At 49.9% G+C, this 21316-nt stretch overlaps 1 protein-coding gene across 1 annotated transcript in view; it reads left to right on the top strand.

The window, feature by feature from the left end:
• Window positions 1–21066, top strand: part of mocs3 (molybdenum cofactor synthesis 3) — an 81770-nt gene extending 60704 nt beyond the window's left edge. The window contains exon 13 of the mRNA XM_085980201.1: window positions 20492–21066. Coding sequence (XP_085836327.1) covers window positions 20492–20649 — 158 coding nt within the window. The 3' untranslated portion in view covers window positions 20650–21066. The remainder of the gene's footprint in view (window positions 1–20491) is intronic.
• The last annotated feature ends 250 nt before the right edge of the window (window positions 21067–21316 follow it).

Below are 21316 nucleotides of genomic sequence, written 5' to 3'. Positions count from 1 at the left end.
GACATGGATCAGATCTAATTCCTAGTGGGAGCAAAATTAATGCATGATTTAACTCAGTCACTTTTGAATATTGCAAATGCCAGAAAGCCACTTTAAAAAGACAGATGCATTGGAACATGATTTCACAAGACAGGTTCAGATGAAGAAGGTTCTTTGGCTCATGTAATTTTATTCTTCTAGATTACCGATCCTATTTTTTCCCATTATAGCATATGAACGAACAGCTGAATCTCATCTGTAGGATATCGCCTATCAGTCTCTCCCAAGGATTGGGAGACACAGATAGTACTAGAGTAAGAAATAATACGGTATTAGGTGGGGTCAGACTAAAAGAGAACTTAAGAAGGTCTAAGATAGGTTTACAGTGCGTGTGTGTGAATGCACGAAGTGTGGTGAACAAGGTTGGTGAGCTGATAGCCACATGGGAACATGATGTCGTGGCGATAATGGAGATCTGGCTCAAAAAAGGGCAGGATTGGGTACTAAATATTTCTGGATGTAAGGTATTTAGGAATGATAGGGAAGGAAAGAAAGGAGGTGGGGTGGCAGTATTGATTAAGGAGAATATTACAGTGCTGAAGAGAGAGGATGTCCTGGAGGGGTCAAGGACAGAATCTATTTGATTAGAGTTAAGAAACAATAGAGGTGCCATTACTCTAGTCGGTGTATTCTATAGGCCACCAACTAGTGGGAAGGATATAGATGTGCAAATTTACAGGGAAATTACAAAGAGATGCAAGAACTATAGAGTAGTGATAATGGGGGACTTCAACTATCCTAATATAGACGAGGATAGTAATAGTCTAAAGGGCAGAGAGGGGGAAGAATTTCTGAAGTGTGTTCAGGAGAACTTTCTTGATCAGTATGTTTCTGGCCCAACAAGGGAGGAGGTGTGGACCACTTTCCGTACCTCGGGAGCCTACTGTCAACAAGGGTAGACGTCGATGATGAAGTCCAACACCGCCTTCAGTGGGCCAGTGCAGCCTTCGGTCGCCTGAGGAAGAGAGTGTTCGAAAACCAGGACCCCATACCCAGCACCAAGCTCATGGTCTACAGCGCAGTAGTGATTCCCGCCCTCCTGTATGCTTCAGAGACATGGACCATGTACAGCAGGCACCTCAAAGCATTGGAGAGGTACCACCAACGCTGCCTCCGCAAGATCCTGCAAATCCATTGGCAGGATAGGTGCACCAACGTCTGTGTTCTTGCTCAGGCCAATATTCCCAGCATTGAAGCTTTGACCACGCTCAATCAGCTCCGATTCCACATTGTCCGCATGCCCGATAAGATACGTTGTCCAAGGCCTCGTGGATTTTGATAATCGGGGAGCAGTACTGTGTGGCTGGGGCAGGTTGGTAGAGGACCTTTGTCTTACAGATGTTTAGTGTAAGGCCCATGCTTTCGTATGCTTCGGTGAAGATGATGATGGTTTGGAGTTCGACCTCCGAGTGTGCGCAAATGCAAGCGTCATCTGCATACTGTAATTCGATGACAGAGGGTGGGACGACCTTGGAGCTGGACTGGAGGCGACGGAGATTGAACAGTTTCCCGTTTGTTCTGTAGATTAACCCCACTCCAGTGGGGAGCTTACTGAGGGTGAGATGGAGCATTGCAGCAAGGAATATCGAGAAGAGCGTTGGTGTGATGATACAGCCTTACTTGACCCTGGTCCATACGTGAATTGGGTCTGTGGTGGATCTGTTGGTCAGGATCACAGCTTGCATGTCATCGTGAAGCAGGTGGAAGATGGTGACAAACTTTTGAAGGCAGCCGAATTTGACGAGGACACTCCATAATCCCTCACGGTTGACAGTGTCAAAGAAGGCCATGTACAGCGGTTGGTACTGTTCCCTGCATTTCTCTTGTATTTTAAAATGGACTGGGATCAGCTACTTGTAGGAAAATCCACATCCGAGCAATGGGTGTCTTTCAGAAAGGAAATAGAGAGAGTACAACGCCAACATGTTCCCATGAAGGTCAAGGGTGGGACCAACAAGCCCAGGGAACCCTGGATGTCAAAGGATATACAAGAATGGATTAGGAAAAAAAAAGGAGGCTTTTGACAGATACAAAGGACTAAAAACAGTGGAAGCCCTAGAGGAGTATAGAAAGTGCAGGGGAGTACTTAAAGAAGAAATTAGGAGAGTGTGGTAAACCACGTTCACTATCGTATCACTGTTAGTAGTTAGCACTGTTCACCACTGTTCGTTATAACTGTATCACTGACCACTATTGTATCACGGTACGAGGTCGCCTCTTGCCACACTGCTATACCTGGGATGACCACTGCCGACTCCGCCTTGGCTCCACCCACCAGGCCAGGTATAAAGGTGAGCGACTGGCTGGTATTCCTCCTGCTTGGATCGGATCACCCACGAGAGTGGGCTGTTATTTAGTCAATAAAAACCTTTAGTCACCTTCGTAACTCTTCGCCTTTTATTGGAGGAATTGATAGGTATATCAATTTTATTGACTAAATTTAATGATGTCCGACAACGAGTCACAACCGGCGGAGGAGCCACCAGCGCAGCTCCCAGGAGCACAGCCACACCAGCCAGCTTGGCTGCGAGCCCTCAGACCGCCGTACCTGGACCTGAACCCACGAGCAGCAAACTCAGCCGCAGACTTTAAACACTGGCTGGTCTGCTTCGAATCATACCTGAGAGAATCCAGCGTCCCTCAGGCATCCAAACTAAGTGTCCTGCAGGCACAACTGAGCCCGAGAGTATACACTCTCATCGAGGACATGACTACCTACGAGACCGCCATCAACCTGCTGAAACAGAAGTACCGGACCCCGGTAAACTACATGTACGCTAGGCACCTCCTAAGATCACGGCCGCAACAGCCAGGAGAATCAGTAGCCGAATTCTCACAGGCGCTATATGCACTCGCCAGGAACTGTGACTTTAAATCGGTGTCGGCAGCCGAAAATACTGAAGATAATATCCGCGACGCATTCCTGAAAGGCCTACGGTCCGAGTACTCACGGCAAAGACTGCTGGAAGCTAAAGACCTCAGCATGGAAAAAGCTGAAGCCCTCGCTATCTCCCTGGAAGTGGCCCACCAAGATCAGGAAGCATTCACCAGGTACTGCTCGCGACCCTGGGACTCGGGCCCGACCCCTACCACAGCACCCTTCCCAGCGCCGCCCCCGGGACCTACCTCTGCGTCGGCGTCCCGGACCCGACCGGCCCCGCCACCCCCGGCACCGGCCCCGACATCGGGCATCCGCGATCGGGCCGCCGGCTGTTTTTTTTGTGGCCAGGAGAAGCACCCGAGGTCGCGCTGCCCAGCCAAGAACTCCATATGTAAAACCTGCCTGAAGAAAGGCCACTTCTCCAAGGCCTGCAGGAGCGGATCCTCAGAGGCCAGCAGTGCCGCATGCGAACTATGGGGGCGGCCATCTTCGTTTAGGGCAACTGAGGCCAGCATCCCCACACATGAGTCATGGGGGCGGCCATCTTTGTTTAGGGCAACTGAGGCCAGCATCCCCACACATGAGTCATGGGGGCGGCCATCTTTGATTAAGGCAACCGACCCCAATAGTGCCTCATGGGGCCCTACCTCGTGGGAGACGCCATTTTACTCACCACGCCCGACCGCCTCGCCCGCAGATGACAACGACTCGCTCAGCTACACACTAGCTTCCGTCACCCTGGACCAAGCCCGCCCGCACCATCTGTCCAAGTCAATGATGGACATCAAAGTGAACGGCCACGCCACGACCTGCCTGTTCGACAGCGGAAGCACGGAGAGCTTCATCCACCCAGACACGGTGAGCCACTACTCCCTCTCTGTCCTACCAACGCGCAGCCGAATCTCGATGGCATCGAGGTCCCACGCCACGGACATCAGCGGCTACTGTGTCGTGACCCTGTCGGTTAAGGGCACGGAGTATAAAAACTTTAAACTCCTCGTCCTCCCCCATCTCTGCGCTGCCGTCCTACTAGGGCTGGACTTCCAATCCCACCTCCAAAGCGTAACCCTAGCATACGGTGGACCCCTCCCCCCACTCACAGTCAACAACCAGCAAACGTTAAACCGCCCACCGCGTAACACCTGCAGCCTCTCCACCCTCAAGGTCCCGCCACCCTCTCTGTTTGCTAACCTTACCCCTGACTGCAAACCCGTCGCTACCAAAAGCAGGCGGTATAGCGCCGGGGACAGAGCCTTCATTAGCTCTGAGGTGCGGCGCCTCCTGAAAGAGGGCATTATCGAGGGGAGCAGCAGCCCCTGGCGTGCCCAGGTCGTAGTCGTAAAGACCGGCGATAAAAACCGCCTGGTCATCGACTACAGCCAGACCATAAACAGATATACCCAGCTGGACGCATACCCCCTCCCCCGCATATCTGACATGGTCAATCAGATTGCACAGTATAAAGTATTCTCGACCATCGACCTGAAGTCGGCCTACCACCAACTCCCTATCCACCCTGAGGACCGCCAGTATACCGCCTTCGAGGCGAATGGGCGCCTATACCACTTCCTTAGGGTCCCCTTCGGTGTCACTAATGGGGTCTCGGTCTTCCAAAGGGAGATGGACCAGATGGTTGACCAGAACGAACTGCAGGCTACATTCCCCTACCTAGATAACGTCACTATCTGCGGCCGCGACCAGCAGGAACATGACGCGAATCTGGAGAAATTCCTCCGTACGGCCCAACGGCTGAACCTCACCTACAATAAGGAGAAATGCGTGTTTAACACCACGCGCCTTGCCATCCTCGGCTGCGTAGTGGAGAACGGAATCATCGGCCCCGACCCAGAAAGAATGCGCCCCCTCATGGAGCTACCCCTCCCCCACTGCCCTAAAGCACTTAGGAGAACCCTGGGGCTTTTCGCCTACTATGCCCAATGGGTACCCAATTACGCGGACAAAGCCAGACCCCTCCTGAAAGCCACTTCCTTCCCCCTCACGGAGGAGGCGTGCGCGGCCTTCTCCCTCATTAAGGGAGACATAGCCAAGGCCACGATGCACGCAGTGGACGAGTCCATCCCCTTTCAGGTGGAGAGCGACGCATCCGACTTCGCCTTAGCCGCCACCCTAAACCAGGAGGGGAGGCCAGTGGCCTTCTTCTCAAGGACCCTACAGGGCCCCGAGATCCGACATTCGTCGGTCGAGAAAGAGGCCCAGGCGATCGTGGAGGCAGTACGGCGCTGGAGGCACTACCTGGCAGGCAAACGATTTACCCTCCTCACCGACCAGCGTTCGGTGGCTTTCATGTTTAATAACAAGCTGAAGGGCAAAATCAAGAATGACAAGATTTTGAGATGGAGAATCGAGCTCTCCACCTACGATTATGAGATCTTGTACCGGCCAGGCAAGCTGAACGAATCCCCTGATGCCCTTTCACGAATGACATGCGCCAGCGCGCATATCGATAGGCTTCAGACCCTCCACGACCAGCTCTGCCACCCCGGAGTCACCAGACTCTACCATTTCATTAAGGCCCGCAACCTGACCTACTCCATCGAGGAGGTCAGGACCATGACCAGGAACTGCCAGACCTGTGCGGAGTGCAAACCGCACTTCTATAGGCCGGACCGAGCAAGCCTGATCAAGGCCACCCGCCCCTTCGAGCGCCTGAGCATCGACTTTAAGGGGCCCCTCCCGTCCTCTGACCGTAATGTGTACTTCCTCAACATCGTTGATGAGTACTCCCGTTTCCCCTTTGCCTTCCCCTGCCCCGACATGACCAGTAGCACGGTCATTAAGTGCCTGAATGCCCTCTTCGCCTTGTTCGGGTTCCCGAACTATATACACAGCGACCGGGGCTCCTCCTTCATGAGCGAGGAACTCCGGCAATTCCTCCTAGAGAGAGGTATTGCAGCAAGCAGGACCACCAGCTACAACCCCAGAGGTAACGGTCAGGTGGAAAGAGAGAACGCGACGGTATGGAAGGCCGTCCTCTTAGCCTTAAAGTCTAAGGGCCTCCCAACCTCCCGCTGGCAAGAAGTCCTCCCGACAGCGCTGCACTCCATCCGGTCATTACTTTGCACGGCCACTAACACCACCCCCCATGAACGAATGTTCGTTTTCCCCAGGAAGTCGACTACGGGAACCACTCTACCAACCTGGCTGACCGCCCCGGGGCCGGTCTGGCTGCGGAAACACGTGAGGACCCATAAAACGGACCCCCTGGTCGAGAGGGTGAACCTCCTGCACGCCAACCCCCAGTACGCCTACGTGGCGTACCCAGACGGGCGGGAGGACACTGTCTCCCTACGAGACCTCGCACCCTCAGCCGATCCGGAAACACCGCCACCACCCCCCCCAACCTCAGTCCAGGTAGACGGCATGCCGGAACCCCACGAGCCCTCGCCGACCACGCAAACACCAGCATCAACACCGGATAAGGCACCAGCACCGGATAAGGCAACACCACCGCTGCGGCGATCGGAGAGGCTTACGAAGCCTCCGGACAGACTGACCTACCAGAATTAGTAGTACACTTCACCCCGCCGGACTTAATTCTAAACAAGGGGTGAATGTGGTAAACCACGTTCACTATCGTATCACTGTTAGTAGTTAGCACTGTTCACCACTGTTCGTTATAACTGTATCACTGACCACTATTGTATCACGGTACGAGGTCGCCTCTTGCCACACTGCTATACCTGGGATGACCACTGCCGACTCCGCCTTGGCTCCACCCACCAGGCCAGGTATAAAGGTGAGCGACTGGCTGGTATTCCTCCTGCTTGGATCGGATCACCCACGAGAGTGGGCTGTTATTTAGTCAATAAAAACCTTTAGTCACCTTCGTAACTCTTCGCCTTTTATTGGAGGAATTGATAGGTATATCAGAGAGCGAAGAGGGGGCATGAAAAAACACTGGCGGGCAAAATAAAGGAAAATCCCAAGGTGTTTTATAAGTATATTAAGGGCAAGAGGATAAACAAACAGGGAACGAGTAGGGCCCATTAGGGACCAAAGTGGCAATCTGTGTGTAGAGCTGGAAGATGTAGGTGAGGGACTGAGATGAGGATAAATTTCTTCACTCAGGGTGGTGAACCTGTGGAATTCTCTAACACAGAAGGCTGTGGAAGCCAAGTCACTGAATATATTTAAGAAGGAGATAGATAGATTTCTAGACGCAAAAGGCGTCAAGGGGTATGGGGAGAGCGCGGGAATATGGTATTGAGATAGAGGATCAGCCATGATCATGTTAAATGGCGGAGCAGGCTCGAAGGGCCGAATGGCCTACTCCTGCTCCTATGTTTCTATGTTTTAAATTAATATTTTGCATCTGTGGGCATAGAATATAAGAGCAGGGAGGTTATGATGGAGCTGTACAAAATGCTAGTTAGGCCACAGCTGGAATACTGTGTGCAGTTCTGGTCGCCACACGATAGGAAGGATGTGATTGCATTGGAGAGGGTGCAGAGGAGATTCACCAGGATGTTACCTGGCCTGGAGCGCTTCAGCTATGAAGAGGGACTGGACAGGCTGGGGTTGTTTTCCTTAGAGCAGAGAAGGCTGAGGGGGGACCTGATTGAGGGGTACAAAATTATGAGGGGCATAGATAGGGTAGATAGAAAGGAACTTTTTCCCTTAGTAGAGGGGTCAATAACCAGGGGCATAGTTTCAAGGTAAGGGGCAGGAGGTTTAGAGGGGATTTGAGAAAAAACTTTCACCCAGAGGGTGATTGGAATCTGGAACTCACTGCCTGAAAGGGTGGTAGAGGCAGGAACAACATTCAAGAAGCATTTAGATGAGCACTTGAAACACCATAGCATACAAGGCTACGGACCAAGTGCTGGAAAATTAGATTAGAATAGACAGGGCTTGATGGCCGGCGCAGACACGATTGGGCCGAAGGGCCTCTTTCTGTGCTGTATGACTCTGCGCAGTGAAGATCATGTCCATTGTGCACCTTAGTGGACGGAATCCGCATTGCGACTCTGGGAGGAGCTCTTCAGCCATTGGGAGAAGGCGATTGAGGACGATTCTTGCGATGACTTTCCCTGTGGCAGACAGCAGGGAAACTCCTCTGTAATTACCGCCAATCGGACTTGTCACCTTTCTTGAAGATGGTCACGATTACGGCATCTCCGAGATCCCCTGCCATTCTCTCCTCCTTCCAAATAAGAGAAATGAGTTCATGTATTCACACCAACAGTGCTTCTCCGCCATGCTTTAGTGCCTCGGCAGGGATTCCATCTGCTCTTGAGGCCTTGTTGTTTTTCAGTTGTCGGATAGCCTTTTCAACCTCATGCCGGGCTGGGTTTGTGCTGAGGTGGTGGCGGGTAGCATGCTGCGGGATGGAGTTGAGGACACTCGCGTCGAAGACGGAGTCTCGGTTAAGGAGATCTTCGAAGTGCTTCTTCCAGCGGGCACTGACTGCCTCTCTGTCCTTGATGAGTACCTCTCTGTTCTTGGCCTGCAGTGGGGTAGGACATTGGGTGCTTGGGCTGTAGGTGGTCTTGACTGCGCTAAAGAATCCACGCACGTTGTGGTTGTCGGCTAGCTGCTGGATCTCCTGCGCTTTCTCCACCCACCATCTGTTCTTTAGGTAGCGAGTTTTTTGTTGGACCTCGGCCTTCAGGCGTCTGTAGAGCTACTTTCTTGCTCTCGAGTTCTGTTGCTGTTTCCAGATCAGGAATGCCTTGCACTTGTGGCTTATTAGCTCCTGGATCTCCTGGTCGTTCTCGTCGAACCAGTCTTGGTGTTTCCTGGTCGAGTGACCGAGCGTCTCGTCACAGGTGCTGATTATGGAGGCCTTGAGTGCAGATCAGGTGCTGTGGACACTCTGTATCTCTGAATCACTGGGAGTCGTCAGGTTGATTGTGAGGCGCAGGCTGAATAGAGCTTTCTTAGCAGGGTCTTTGAATGCTCCAGCGTTGATTTTCCTGCGACATTGTTTCTGTTGCCGCTGCTGTTTTGTGGCTACATAGATGGAGATGACCGAGCGGATTGGCGGTAGTCTGTCCAGCCACCAATCCGCCTCCATGCCATCTTCCCAGGAGGCAGGTACCCGACCTGCGCCGGCTCCTGGGTCCTGGAGGCGGGAAGGGGATTACAGCCACTTAACTGCCTGTTAACAGGTAGTTAACAGGCAGTTAAGAGGATTATCACCATTTTTCCAACAGAGGTGCAGGCTTCCCGACGTCAGGTAACCCCGCCAGGGTCAACGAGGTGAGCAGTAAGTCTGCGGGGGTGAGAGGGGTCCAAAAGTGCGCTGTGGAGGTGAGTGATGGGTGCAAGTGTGGAGAAGTAAGTATGTGAGGTGAGTAAAAAGTGTTAGAAAAAGTTTACTTACCTTTGTTTCTTCCGGCAGGCTTCAATCGTTGGGGATCTGGAGGCTCCGTCATCTCCACGGCACAGATGACACAATGGCTGCTGCACTCTCCGATGCAACAGCCATCTGCTTTCTGCTCAGGAAATAGGTTTGGTGAGCCTTGAGTACAAGAACTCACCAAACAACAGAGAATGTCAGTGTTTGACAGCTTGTCAAAGCTGTCAAACTATGACAATTCATCTGTCAAAAATTTTTGACAGATGAAACGTCATACGCTGATGTTCTCTGTCACCAGCTTTCCCTTAATTAGCCTGCTAAGCCCGCTGGGCGGACTTAACGAGATCAATCAAGGGAAAATAGCGTGGGTTGGTTCGACATCGATGGAGGCGGGGCTGAAACCCGACAAGCAGCAGTCCCGCCTCCTAAATGGCGAAGTCACCCCCAAAGTATTCATTAAGAACCATACCCACGTCTTCCGCTTCCACACACAAGCTTCCTCTTTGGTCTCTAATAGGCCCTACTCTTTCTTTAGTTATCCTCTTGCTCTTTATGTATTTATAAAGCACCTTTGGGTTTTCCTTGATTTCACTTGTCAGTATTTTTTTCATACCCTCTCTGCTTTTCTAATTTCCTTTTTAATTTCACCCTTGCACTTTCTATACTGTAGGCTTTCTGCGGTATTTAGCTCTTGGTATCTGACATAAACTTCCCTTTTTTGCCTTATCCTAACCTGTATGCCCCTTGATATCCAGGGGGCTTTAGATTTGTGAGTCCCACCCTTTTTCTTTGTGGGAACATATTTGCTCTGAATCCTCACTATCTCCTCCTTGAATGCCTCCCACTGCCAGAATTACCTTCAAGTAGTCGTTTCCAGTCCACTTTTGCTAAATCACATCTCTGCTTAGTAAAATTGGCCTTTCCCCAATCGAGAACTTTTACTTCTGATCAATCTTTGTCCTTTTCCATAACTACGCTAAATCTAACTGAATTATGATCACTACCACCAAAATGCTCTCCCACTGATACCCCTTCCACCTGCCTAGCTTCATTCCCTAAAACTAAGTCCAGAATCACCACCTCTTTTGTTGGGCTTGCTATGTACTGGCTAAAAAAGTTCTCCTGAATGCATTTTAAGAATTCTGCGCCCACTATACCTTTTACACTGATTCTATCACAGTTAATGTTAGGGTAGTTGAAATCCCCTACTATTACTGCCCTATTGTTTTTGCACTTCTCAGAAATTTGCCTCCATATTTGTTGTTCTATCTCCCCTCTGGCTATTTTGGGGTCTATAGTACACTCCCAGCAGTGTAATTGCCCATTACAAGCATAAAATGTTAAAGGATACTCAAAGAAGGGGTGGGCAACTTCGAGACAAAGGGGGTTCATCTTGTACTTGAGAGTGGAAGAATAACAGTGATGTACAATGAGTGGTTTGCCACAGTTTTTGCATAAGACAAAAGTAGGATTGTGGTACTACCTGAGTATAATGTGGAAAGGGCACTCCTGGAAATCAATATTCAAAAGGAAACTGCAATAAAAAGTTAATGGAACTAAAAGTAGAAAAGTCACCAGACCCAGATGGCATGCCAACAAAAAAAGTTAGGTAACCATTATTTTCTTAAAAAATCTTTGGCACAATTCCTGTTTTTAAAGGACTGGAGGGTGGCAAATGTTACATCCCTGTTCATAAAAGGGAAAGGGATAAGCCAGGAAATTATTAGCTTATTGGTTTTACCTTGTTTGTGGGTCACCTCCAAACTGAATTAGACTATTGAACGTTTAGAAAGCCAAGAGCTGATGAGTGATAAGGACAGGTTGTGCTTGACTAATTGAATTGAATTACTTGAGTAAATCACAAGTGTCTATAGATACAGGGAATACAATGGGTGTTGTATATATCGATTTTCAGAGGTTGTTCGATAAGGTGCCACCCAAGAGACTAGTTATAACAATGAATGTGCATGGTATTGAGAGAATGTAGCCTCTTGGATAGAAATATAGCCAAGGATCAAAAGGTAGAAAAAGGGATTAAAAGATTTGGGGGGGATTTCTGGGCTGTGGGTAATGGTATCCCTCAGGAATATATGTTGGGACCTCTTTTGTTTGCCATTAATATAAATAATTTAGACAGACACGAGAAATTATATTGAAGTTTGCTGCTGCTATTCAATAAGGAGCCGTAGCCAAAATGAAGAAGAATGCAGGAGGATATGGACAGGCTAATGTAGTGGGCAGTAGATGTCAGATGCAGTTCAATGCAGATAAATATGAAGCAGTATTTTGGGGACAAGCAGTGAAAGGAAGTATGCCCTTATTGGTAAAATTATTAAAAGTGGAAGGACAGAGATTTAGGGGTACAGATAAGTATGTTCTTAAAGATGAGAGTTTAAGTAGAAAAGCCATAACAGGCAAATGGGATTCTGCATTTTATACATGAATATAAAAGCAAGGAAGTGATATTGAATTTGTCCAAGACATTGGTTAGACTACAGTTAGAGTATTAAAGAAAATAATTTGCATTTACAAAATGCTTTACAGCCAATTAATTACTTTTGTAGTTACTGTTGTTTTGTAGGCAGACATAGCAATCAGTTTGTGTGTGACAAGGTCCCACACACAGCAGTGAGATAAATGATTAGACTGACTCAGCCTTCTGACTCGGGCGAGAGTGCTCAATTGGATGCAATTCTGGGAAACCCATATAAAGGATATTAGAAAACTGGAAAAGGTATAGTAAAGCTTCATTAGAACTATGCCAGGAATGAGAGGTTATAGTTATGAAGAAAGCCTTTGGGGGAAAAATTCAGTTGCTTTGCAACTAGCGCCCAGGCACGGCGCGGCGCCACTAACACCCCCCGCGAAATTCAGCGGGAGGTTAGTGGCGGCGGTAGCTGGTAGCGCCCCACGGCGCTACCTCCGGCGATGACGTCATTGCCGTGCGCAGCACCCCGCTCACGTCCCGGCCGCAAACTTGGCTCACGCCCCCTGACCTACCGCTGGATGCTATGTCCAACAGGGTCAGGGGGGGTGTTCTTGCGGCTGGGGCGACGATAATTAAAGGGCAGGTGCCGGGCGGCCATTTGTTTTTTGGGCCGCCTGGCAGCACCTGCCCCCTCTGGCCTCCTGCTGCGGGGTGCTGACCACGATCCGTCGGCCCGGTACTCCTCTTGAGTGCCTGGCTCTTTTGCCGGCTCCCTGGTGGCCCAGCAGGGCCCCGGTGCATGCTGCGCTAGGCCCCTCCCCTTTAATCAGGGGAGGGAGGCCTGCAGTACTGCGGCGCTACGTGCTGGCACACGTGTCACTGCTGCATGTAGCGCCGGGAGGGGGAGTGCTTTCAGTGCGCTACCATTGAATTTTGGGCGCGGGGGCACTAACTTTTTTGGGGCACTAAAAGTAGCACCCCAAAGTGGGCGGGAGCCAATTTCCCCCTCTTTGGAAATGTTTTTTTTTCCAATGGAACAGAGAAAGTTAAAGTATGATCCAATAGAGGTTTAAAAAAATGATGAAAGGTTTTGAGTAGATAACTGGTGAAAGGTTGTTGCCACTGGTGGGTGAACAAGAGGCACAAACTCAGGACTGTCACTGGAAGAACAAAGGAGGAAGTTAGAATACATCTATTCACACAGTGGCTTAATAGAATATGCAGTGCTTTGTAATTTCAAGTGATGTATGATAAATATGGTATGACTGCATTTTGAAGGTGAATTTTGTTTTAAATATAATAATTTCTGTCTTTTCCTTTCGTGTGTTGCAGTCACAGGTCCAAACCCATATTCATTGTACCATCTAGCTCGGACTTTTGTAATGAACATAAATTGTTTGTGCACTTTTAATGTGGGAGATAGTCCATATATGCTCACTTTATTATCTGTTTGTTTTCATCCTTTAAACTCCCCTCCACCACCACACTATTTATTGGCTATTTCCTAGCCTCTGACAATAATACCTTGTAATGACCTGCCAGAGAAATACTCGAGTGATTGGGGCAACATACTTTATGGTCTTTTTTAAAAAAAAACTGAGTGCATGCAGGCACAGCAACTGGCACCACATAGTTTAAAATAGCAACAACTTGCATTTATATAATGCCTTTAACATCGAGAAATGTCCCAAAGTGCGTCATAGAGCCATGACCATACAAAATTGGACAGTAAGCCAAAGAAAGCGGGGTGATGAAAAGCTTGGTCAAAGAGGTGGATTTTAAGGAGGGTCTTAAAGGAGAGGGAGGTGGAGTGATTTAGGGAGGGAATTCCAGAGCATGGGGCCTGTGGTAAACCACTTTTATCGTTACACTATAGTTATCACTGTTGTATTGTTATCACCGTTATCACTGTTGTATCACGATACGAGGTCGCCTCTTGTCGCGCTGTTATACCTGGGCTGACCACCTCCGACTCCGCCCATGGCTCCACCTACCTGCCCAGGTATAAAGGTAGTCGACTGGCTGGTATTCCTCCTTGTTGGACCCGATCACCCACGAGGGTGGGCTCTGTTATTTAGTCAATAAAAACCTTTAGTTACGTTCCTAACTCGTCGCTTTTTATTGGACGAATTGATAGGTATATCAATTTTATTGACTAAATTTTAAAGATGTCTACTACTGGCCAGCCAGAAGCCCTCCCAGAAGCACAGCCACACCAGCCGGCTTGGCTGCAAGCCCTCAAACCACCGTACCTGGATCTAAACCCACAGGCAGCAAACGCAGCCCTCAACTTCAAACACTGGCTGGACTGCTTCGAATCCTACCTGGAAGAATCCGGCGCCCCGCAGAGATCCAAACTAAGACTTCTGAACGCCCAAGCGAGCCCGAGAGTATACGCACTCATACAGGACACGACTACGTACGAGGCCGCTATCAACCTACTGAAACAGCAGTACCGCAGCCCGGTAAATTACATGTACACCAGGCACCTCCTAAGATCCCGCCCGCAACAGCCAGGAGAGTCTGTAGCTGAATTTTTACGGGCGCTAAGAGCACTCGGCAGGAACTGTGACTTTAAAGCGGTGACGGCTGTTGAAAATACGGAAGATAATATCCGCGATGCCTTTGTGAAAGGCCTACGGTCCGACTACTCACGGCAAAGACTGCTTGAAGCTAAAGACCTCGACCTGGACAAAGCTGAAGCCCTCGCTCTCTCCATGGAGGTGGCCCATCAGGACCAGGAGGCGTTTTCCAGGTACTGCTCGCGACCCTGGGACTCGGGCCCGACCCCTACCGCAATACCCTTCGCAGCGCCGCCCCCGGGACCTACCCCGACCCCTACCGCAATACCCTTCGCAGCGCCGCCCCCGGGACCTACCTCAGCGTCGGCGTCCCGGACCCGACCGGGCCCGCCACCCCCGGTACCGGCTCCGACATCGGGCACCCGCGATCGGGCCGCCGGCTGCTTCTTTTGCGGCCAGGAGAAGCACCCGAGGTCGCGCTGCCCAGCCAGGAACTCTACCTGCACAACCTGCAGGAAGAAAGGCCATTTCTCTAAGGCCTGCAGGAGCGGATCTTCAGAGGCCAGCAGTGCCTCATGCGAACTGTGGGGGCGGCCATCTTCTTTCACGGCAACTGAGGCCAGTATCCCCACACGTGAGTCATGGGGCGGCCATCTTTGATCAAGGCAACCGACCCCAATAGTGCCTCATGTGAGTTATGGGGGCAGCCATCTTCTCCGCCATTTTGTCCTACCTCGTGGGAGACGCCATTTTACCCACCACGCCCGACTGCCACCGGGCCCCCGGACCCGACGACCGCCTCGCCCGCAGACGACAACGACTCGCTTACCTACACGCTAGCCTCCGTCACTCTGGATCAAGCCCGCCCACACCACCTGTCCAAGTCGATGATGGACATCAAAGTAAACGGCCACGCCACGACCTGCCTGTTCGACAGCGGAAGCACGGAGAGCTTCATCCACCCAGACACGGTGAGCCACTACTCCCTCCCTGTCCTGCCAACGCGCAACCGAATCTCGATGGCATCGAGGTCCCACGCCACGGACATTAGCGGCTACTGTGCTGTGACCTTGTCGGTTAAGGGTACAGAGTATAAAAACTTTAAACTCCTCGTCCTCCCCCAGCTCTGCGCTGCCGTCCTACTAGGGCTGGACTTCCAATCCCACCTCCAAAGTGTAACCCTAGCATACGGTGGACCCCTCCCCCCACTCACAGTCGACAACCAGCGAAGGTTAAACCGCCCACCGCGTAACACCTGCAGCCTATCCACCCTCAAGGTGCCGCCACCTTCCCTGTTCGCTAACCTCACCCCCGACTGCAAACCCGTCGCTACCAAGAGCAGGCGGTACAGCGCTGGGGACAGAGCTTTCATTAGCTCTGAGGTGCAGCGTCTCCTGAAGGAGGGCATCATCGAGGGGAGCAACAGCTCCTGGCGTGCCCAGGTCGTGGTCGTTAAGACCGGCGATAAAAATCGCCTGGTCATCGACTACAGCCAGACCATAAACAGATACACCCAGCTGGACGCATACCCCCTTCCCCGCATATCTGACATGGTCAATCAGATTGCACAATACCGCGTATTCTCGACCATCGACCTTAAGTCGGCCTACCACCAACTCCCTATCCACCCCGAGGACCGCCAGTACACCGCCTTCGAGGCGAATGGGCGCCTATACCACTTCCTTAGGGTCCCCTTCGGTGTCACCAACGGGGTCTCGGTCTTCCAAAGGGAGATGGACCGGATGGTTGACCAGAACGGACTGCAGGCCACATTCCCCTACCTAGATAACGTCACCATCTGCGGCCGCGACCGGCAGGACCACGACGTGAATCTGGAGAAATTCCTCCGTACAGCCCAACGGCTGAACCTCACCTACAATAAGGAGAAATGTGTGTTTAACACCTCGCGCCTTGCCATCCTTGGCTGTGTAGTAGAGAACGGACTCATCGGCCCCGACCCCGAAAGAATGCGCCCCCTCATGGAGCTACCCCTCCCCCACTGCCCTAAGGCACTTAAGAGAACCCTGGGGCTCTTCGCCTACTATGCCCAATGGGTGCCCAATTATGCGGACAAAGCCAGACCCCTCATGAAGTCCACATCCTTCCCCCTTACGGAGGAAGCGTGCGCAGCCTTCTCCCTCATTAAGGGAGACATTGCCAAGGCCACTATGCACGCAGTGGATGAGTCCATCCCCTTCCAAGTCGAGAGCGATGCATCCGACTTCGCCCTAGCCGCCACCCTTAACCAGGAGGGGAGACCGGTGGCCTTCTTCTCAAGGACCCTACAGGGCCCTGAGATCCGACACTCGTCGGTCGAGAAGGAGGCCCAGGCGATTGTGGAGGCGGTACGACGCTGGAGGCACTACCTGGCAGGCAAACGATTTACCCTCCTTACCGACCAACGTTCGGTCGCTTTTATGTTTAATAACAAGCTGAGGGGCAAAATCAAGAATGACAAGATCTTGAGGTGGAGAATCGAGCTCTCCACCTACGATTATGATATCTTGTACCGGCCAGGTAAGCTGAACGAACCCCCCGATGCTCTGTCACGAATTACATGCGCCAGCGCGCAAAGTGATAGACTTCAGACCCTCCACAACGACCTCTGCCACCCCGGGGTCACCAGACTTTACCACTTCATTAAGGCCCGCAACCTGCCCTACTCCATCGAGGAGGTCAGGACCATAACCAGGAACTGCCAGACCTGCGCCGAGTGCAAACCGCACTTCTTTAGGCCGGACAGAGCAAGCCTGATCAAGGCCACCCGCCCCTTCGAGCGCCTGAGCATCGACTTTAAGGGGCCCCTCCCGTCCTCTGACCGTAATGTGTACTTCCTCAACATTGTTGATGAGTACTCCCGTTTCCCCTTTGCCTTCCCCTGCCCAGACATGACCAGTACCACGGTCATTAAATGCCTGAACGACCTCTTCGCCTTGTTCGGGTTCCCAAACTATATACATAGTGACCGGGGCTCCTCTTTCATGAGCGAGGAACTCCGTCAGTTCCTACTAGCGAGAGGTATTGCAGCAAGTAGGACCACCAGCTACAACCCCCAAGGGAACGGCCAGGTGGAAAGAGAGAACGCGACGGTATGGAAGGCCGTCCTCTTAGCCTTAAAGTCTAAGGGCCTCCCAACCTCCCGCTGGCAGGAAGTCCTCCCGACAGCGCTGCACTCCATCCGGTCACTACTTTGCACTGCCGTTAACGCCACCCCCCATGAACGAATGTTTGTTTTCCCCAGGAAGTCGACTACGGGAACCACTCTACCAACCTGGCTGACCTCTCCGGGGCCCGTCTTGCTGCGAAAGCACGTGAGGGCCCATAAAACAGACCCCCTGGTCGAAAGGGTGAACCTCCTGCACGCCAACCCCCAGTACGCCTACGTGGCTTACCCAGACGGGCGGGAGGACACTGTCTCCTTACGAGACCTCGCACCCTCGGGCACTCCGGAGACACCACCTTTACCCCCCCCCCACCACCCCCCCAATTCCAGCCCAGGTAGACGGCATGCCGGAACCCCACGAGCCTTCGCCGACCACGCAGACACCAGCACTAACACCGGATAATGCAGCACCGCCGCTGCGACGATCGGAGAGGCTTACGAGGCCTCCGGACAGACTGACATACCAGAACTGGTAGTACACTTCACCCCGCCGGACTCAAATCTAAACAAGGGGTGAATGTGGTAAACCACTTTTATCGTTACACTATAGTTATCACTGTTGTATTGTTATCACCGTTATCACTGTTGTATCACGATACGAGGTCGCCTCTTGTCGCGCTGTTATACCTGGGCTGACCACCTCCGACTCCGCCCATGGCTCCACCTACCTGCCCAGGTATAAAGGTAGTCGACTGGCTGGTATTCCTCCTTGTTGGACCCGATCACCCACGAGGGTGGGCTCTGTTATTTAGTCAATAAAAACCTTTAGTTACGTTCCTAACTCGTCGCTTTTTATTGGACGAATTGATAGGTATATCAGGGCCGAAATGGCTAAAGGCACTGACTGGTGGGGCAAAGGGAGGGAAGGATGCACAAGAGGCCAAGAGCGGAGAGTTGGGGGTGGGGTTTTAGGGCTGGTTGAGGTTACAGAGATGGGGAGGGGTGAGTCCATGAAGGGATTTAAACACAAGGTTTAGAATTTGGAGAAAACGTGATGGAATGAGCAAAAAAGTGGCAGATGGAATTCAATGTCAGTAAGTATGAGGTGGTATATTTTTGTTAAAAAAAAAAGTAATAATTATACTTTGAATGGGGGAAGGTTTGGTAATGTAGAACGGCGAGATTTAAGGGTTCAGCTTTACAAGACATGAAAAAACAGCACCGCAAGTGGATAAGGCCCTAAAATCTCTAATGGAATATTTGGTTTCATAGCAAGGGCTATAAACTATAGAAATGGCGAATTGATATATAAAACCTTTAGTAGGACCACAGATGAACTACTGCGTGCAGTTGGGAGTTTTTAGTGCACCCATAGAACAACCGATTTAAATGCTATTTATGCTGCAGTTGATGGCAGGAAGACTCCTTTTTAATTTTTAAAAAGAGTTGTTTTGGGTTCACTATATGCGAGTTGACCCATTATTGCAGAACCATAATAAATATTTAGCTTGCTCTTTGAGGATTACTGTTTCATTTTGTTATGCATGGAGCTTAGTGTAGTCAGTCACCAGTGCTTCAGTACAAGTAATCTGATCTCTCAAATCCATGTGACTTGATAGGACTACAATGCAATCATGTCTGAATAAACTGAATACTTGCTTCTGTTTGATTAGCAGAGCTACATAGGGATAAAATTAAGATTTTCTTTGGAGCATCTTTATGGGTAACCTGAGCACTAAATTCAATCTACTGTAATTAATATTGAACACTTTGTGGCTAAAAATCTTTCTCCAAGCTCGGAGGTCAGAGTGAACTGATTGTTAGATAATTAATGCCTTTGAAATAAAGACATACAGAGAAAGCAATATTGTGACACATTCTAATTTACCACATATCTGACTGATAATTAGAGTGCCAAAAGTTGTGTTTTCATAACTAGATAAAAAATATTTTAGTACAGGTGAGGATAAAAATGGCATTTTTTGGAAATTTCTATATTAAGATAAAAACATAATATATACTGCCTATCTACTGACTCCATCCTCCTCGCTGGCCATGTCTGAGGCTGAACCAGACTATTCGCAACCTCGGCATCCTATTTGACCCTGAGCAGAGCTTCTGACCCCATATCCTCTCCATTACCAAGACCGCCCGTCTCTGTCACTGCCTCAGCCCATCTGCCGCTGAAACCCTCATCCATGCCCTTGTTGTCTCCAGACTCGATTATTCCAATGCTCTCCTGGCCGGCCTACCACCCTCCGTACACTTAAGCTCATCCAAAACTCTTGCCTGTATCCTAACTCGCACCAAGTCGCCTTCACCCATCACCCCTGTGCTTGCTGACCTACTATGGCTCCTGGTCTGGCAATGCCTCAATTTTAAAACTCTGATCCTTGTGTTTAAATCCCTCCATGGCGTCGCCCCTCCCCATCCTTGTAACCTCCTCCAGCCTTACAACCCTGCGTGATGTCTGTACTCCCCTAATTCTGGCCTCTTCCTCATCCCCGAGTTCCATCGCTCCACCATTGGCGACCGTGCCTTCAGCCTCCGAGGCCCTAACCTCTGGAATTCCCTCCCTAAACCTCTTGCCTCTCTACCGCTCTTTCCTCCTTTAAGACGCTCCTTAAAACCTACCTCTTTGACCAACCTGTCCTACTATCTCTTTGTGGTTCAGCATCAAATTTTGTCTGATAACACCCCTGTGAAGCATCTTGGAACGTTTTACTGCATAAGAGGCGCTACAGAAGTGCAAGTTGTTGTTGCCAAGTGCGTGTCATATCTTGCTTTCTGTCTTGGATAAATCAGTTTGAACTTTCCTCACCAGAGGGCGCCCCTGATTTACCTTGCTGCAGTGCATTTTGGGTAGAATTTCAATCTGCCAGGAACACAGTAAAAAAAAAGTATAATCTTACTGATGAAAAATAATCTACATTTTATTTTTTCACTACAACAGAACATTCTTCAGAACACTTAAATGTCAACTGACTATATACAGCATTACGTTATCATCCTAAGAAAGGGCTGCTGGTCCCTTGCAAATGCTGCAGTGTAGTAGCCCTGGCAATAAATTGTGTGCTGAGTTTCAAATGATACCTCCTAACTCTTGAGCCACCATTAATAATGGTACTCTGTAATAATATAGTGCCTTGTTCCAACAGGTGAAACAGCCTAATTTCATTCTTTTTTTTACTTCCAGTGTATGTTATCTGTAAACAAGGAAATGATTCCCAGAAGGCTGTTAAAATCCTGCAGGAGATACTAGACAATGAGCTCTGCTCGTTATCGGTGAAGGATATCCAGGGTGGACTAATGGCCTGGGCTCGTAAGATTGATCCAACCTTCCCACAGTATTGATTGCTGGAAAGGGGAGGAAGGGAAGAAAGAAAATCATTTAACATAATTTTTCAAAAAGTAGTGCTTAAAATGTATTAATTGTTCAATGTGCTGCTAATTCTTTGTATATGTCAATAAACGCAAGTGGAAAGTTATTCTGTCAGGGTTGCTCAGTAACTGGAAAGGAAACCTCTCGCACATTGTTTCAATTGAAGTGCTAGCCATTTAAGGGCAGATAATGTGCATGCTAATTTCTGTATTGCATACATTTATACTGGTTAATAAGGGCACAAGCAACTAGTAACTAAATACAAGTGTATGGAAAATCTCTCTGCTTATTGAGTTGATTCATTTTATTAAGTATCTTATGTTACAGACCAAATACTATGCTACTGAATTACTAATAGTGGAATATTGTGAGAACTAAAAGATTAACCTTTAAGTGGCAATTGATATGGCATCACAAATAAATGAAGCAAATGACCCGTGCAGAAATTCTGGCAATAGAAGTTTGCAGTAATCTGCTGCCAAGTAAACTCGTATCTTTTAACAGTCATGATGTTGGTACAAGTATAGCAAATCTCCTGATATTGGGACAGTTAGTGTACACTATACCATAACCATCAAGCCAGGGGACCAACCCTGGTTCAATAAGGAGTGTAGAAGAGCATGCCAGGAGCAGCACCAG

This window comes from Somniosus microcephalus, chromosome 3, assembly GCF_052327205.1.
Source record: "Somniosus microcephalus isolate GS21.2 chromosome 3, FLI_Smic_1.0, whole genome shotgun sequence".
Lineage (NCBI taxonomy): Eukaryota > Metazoa > Chordata > Chondrichthyes > Squaliformes > Somniosidae > Somniosus > Somniosus microcephalus.
This window is presented reverse-complemented; position numbering and strand designations above follow the sequence as displayed.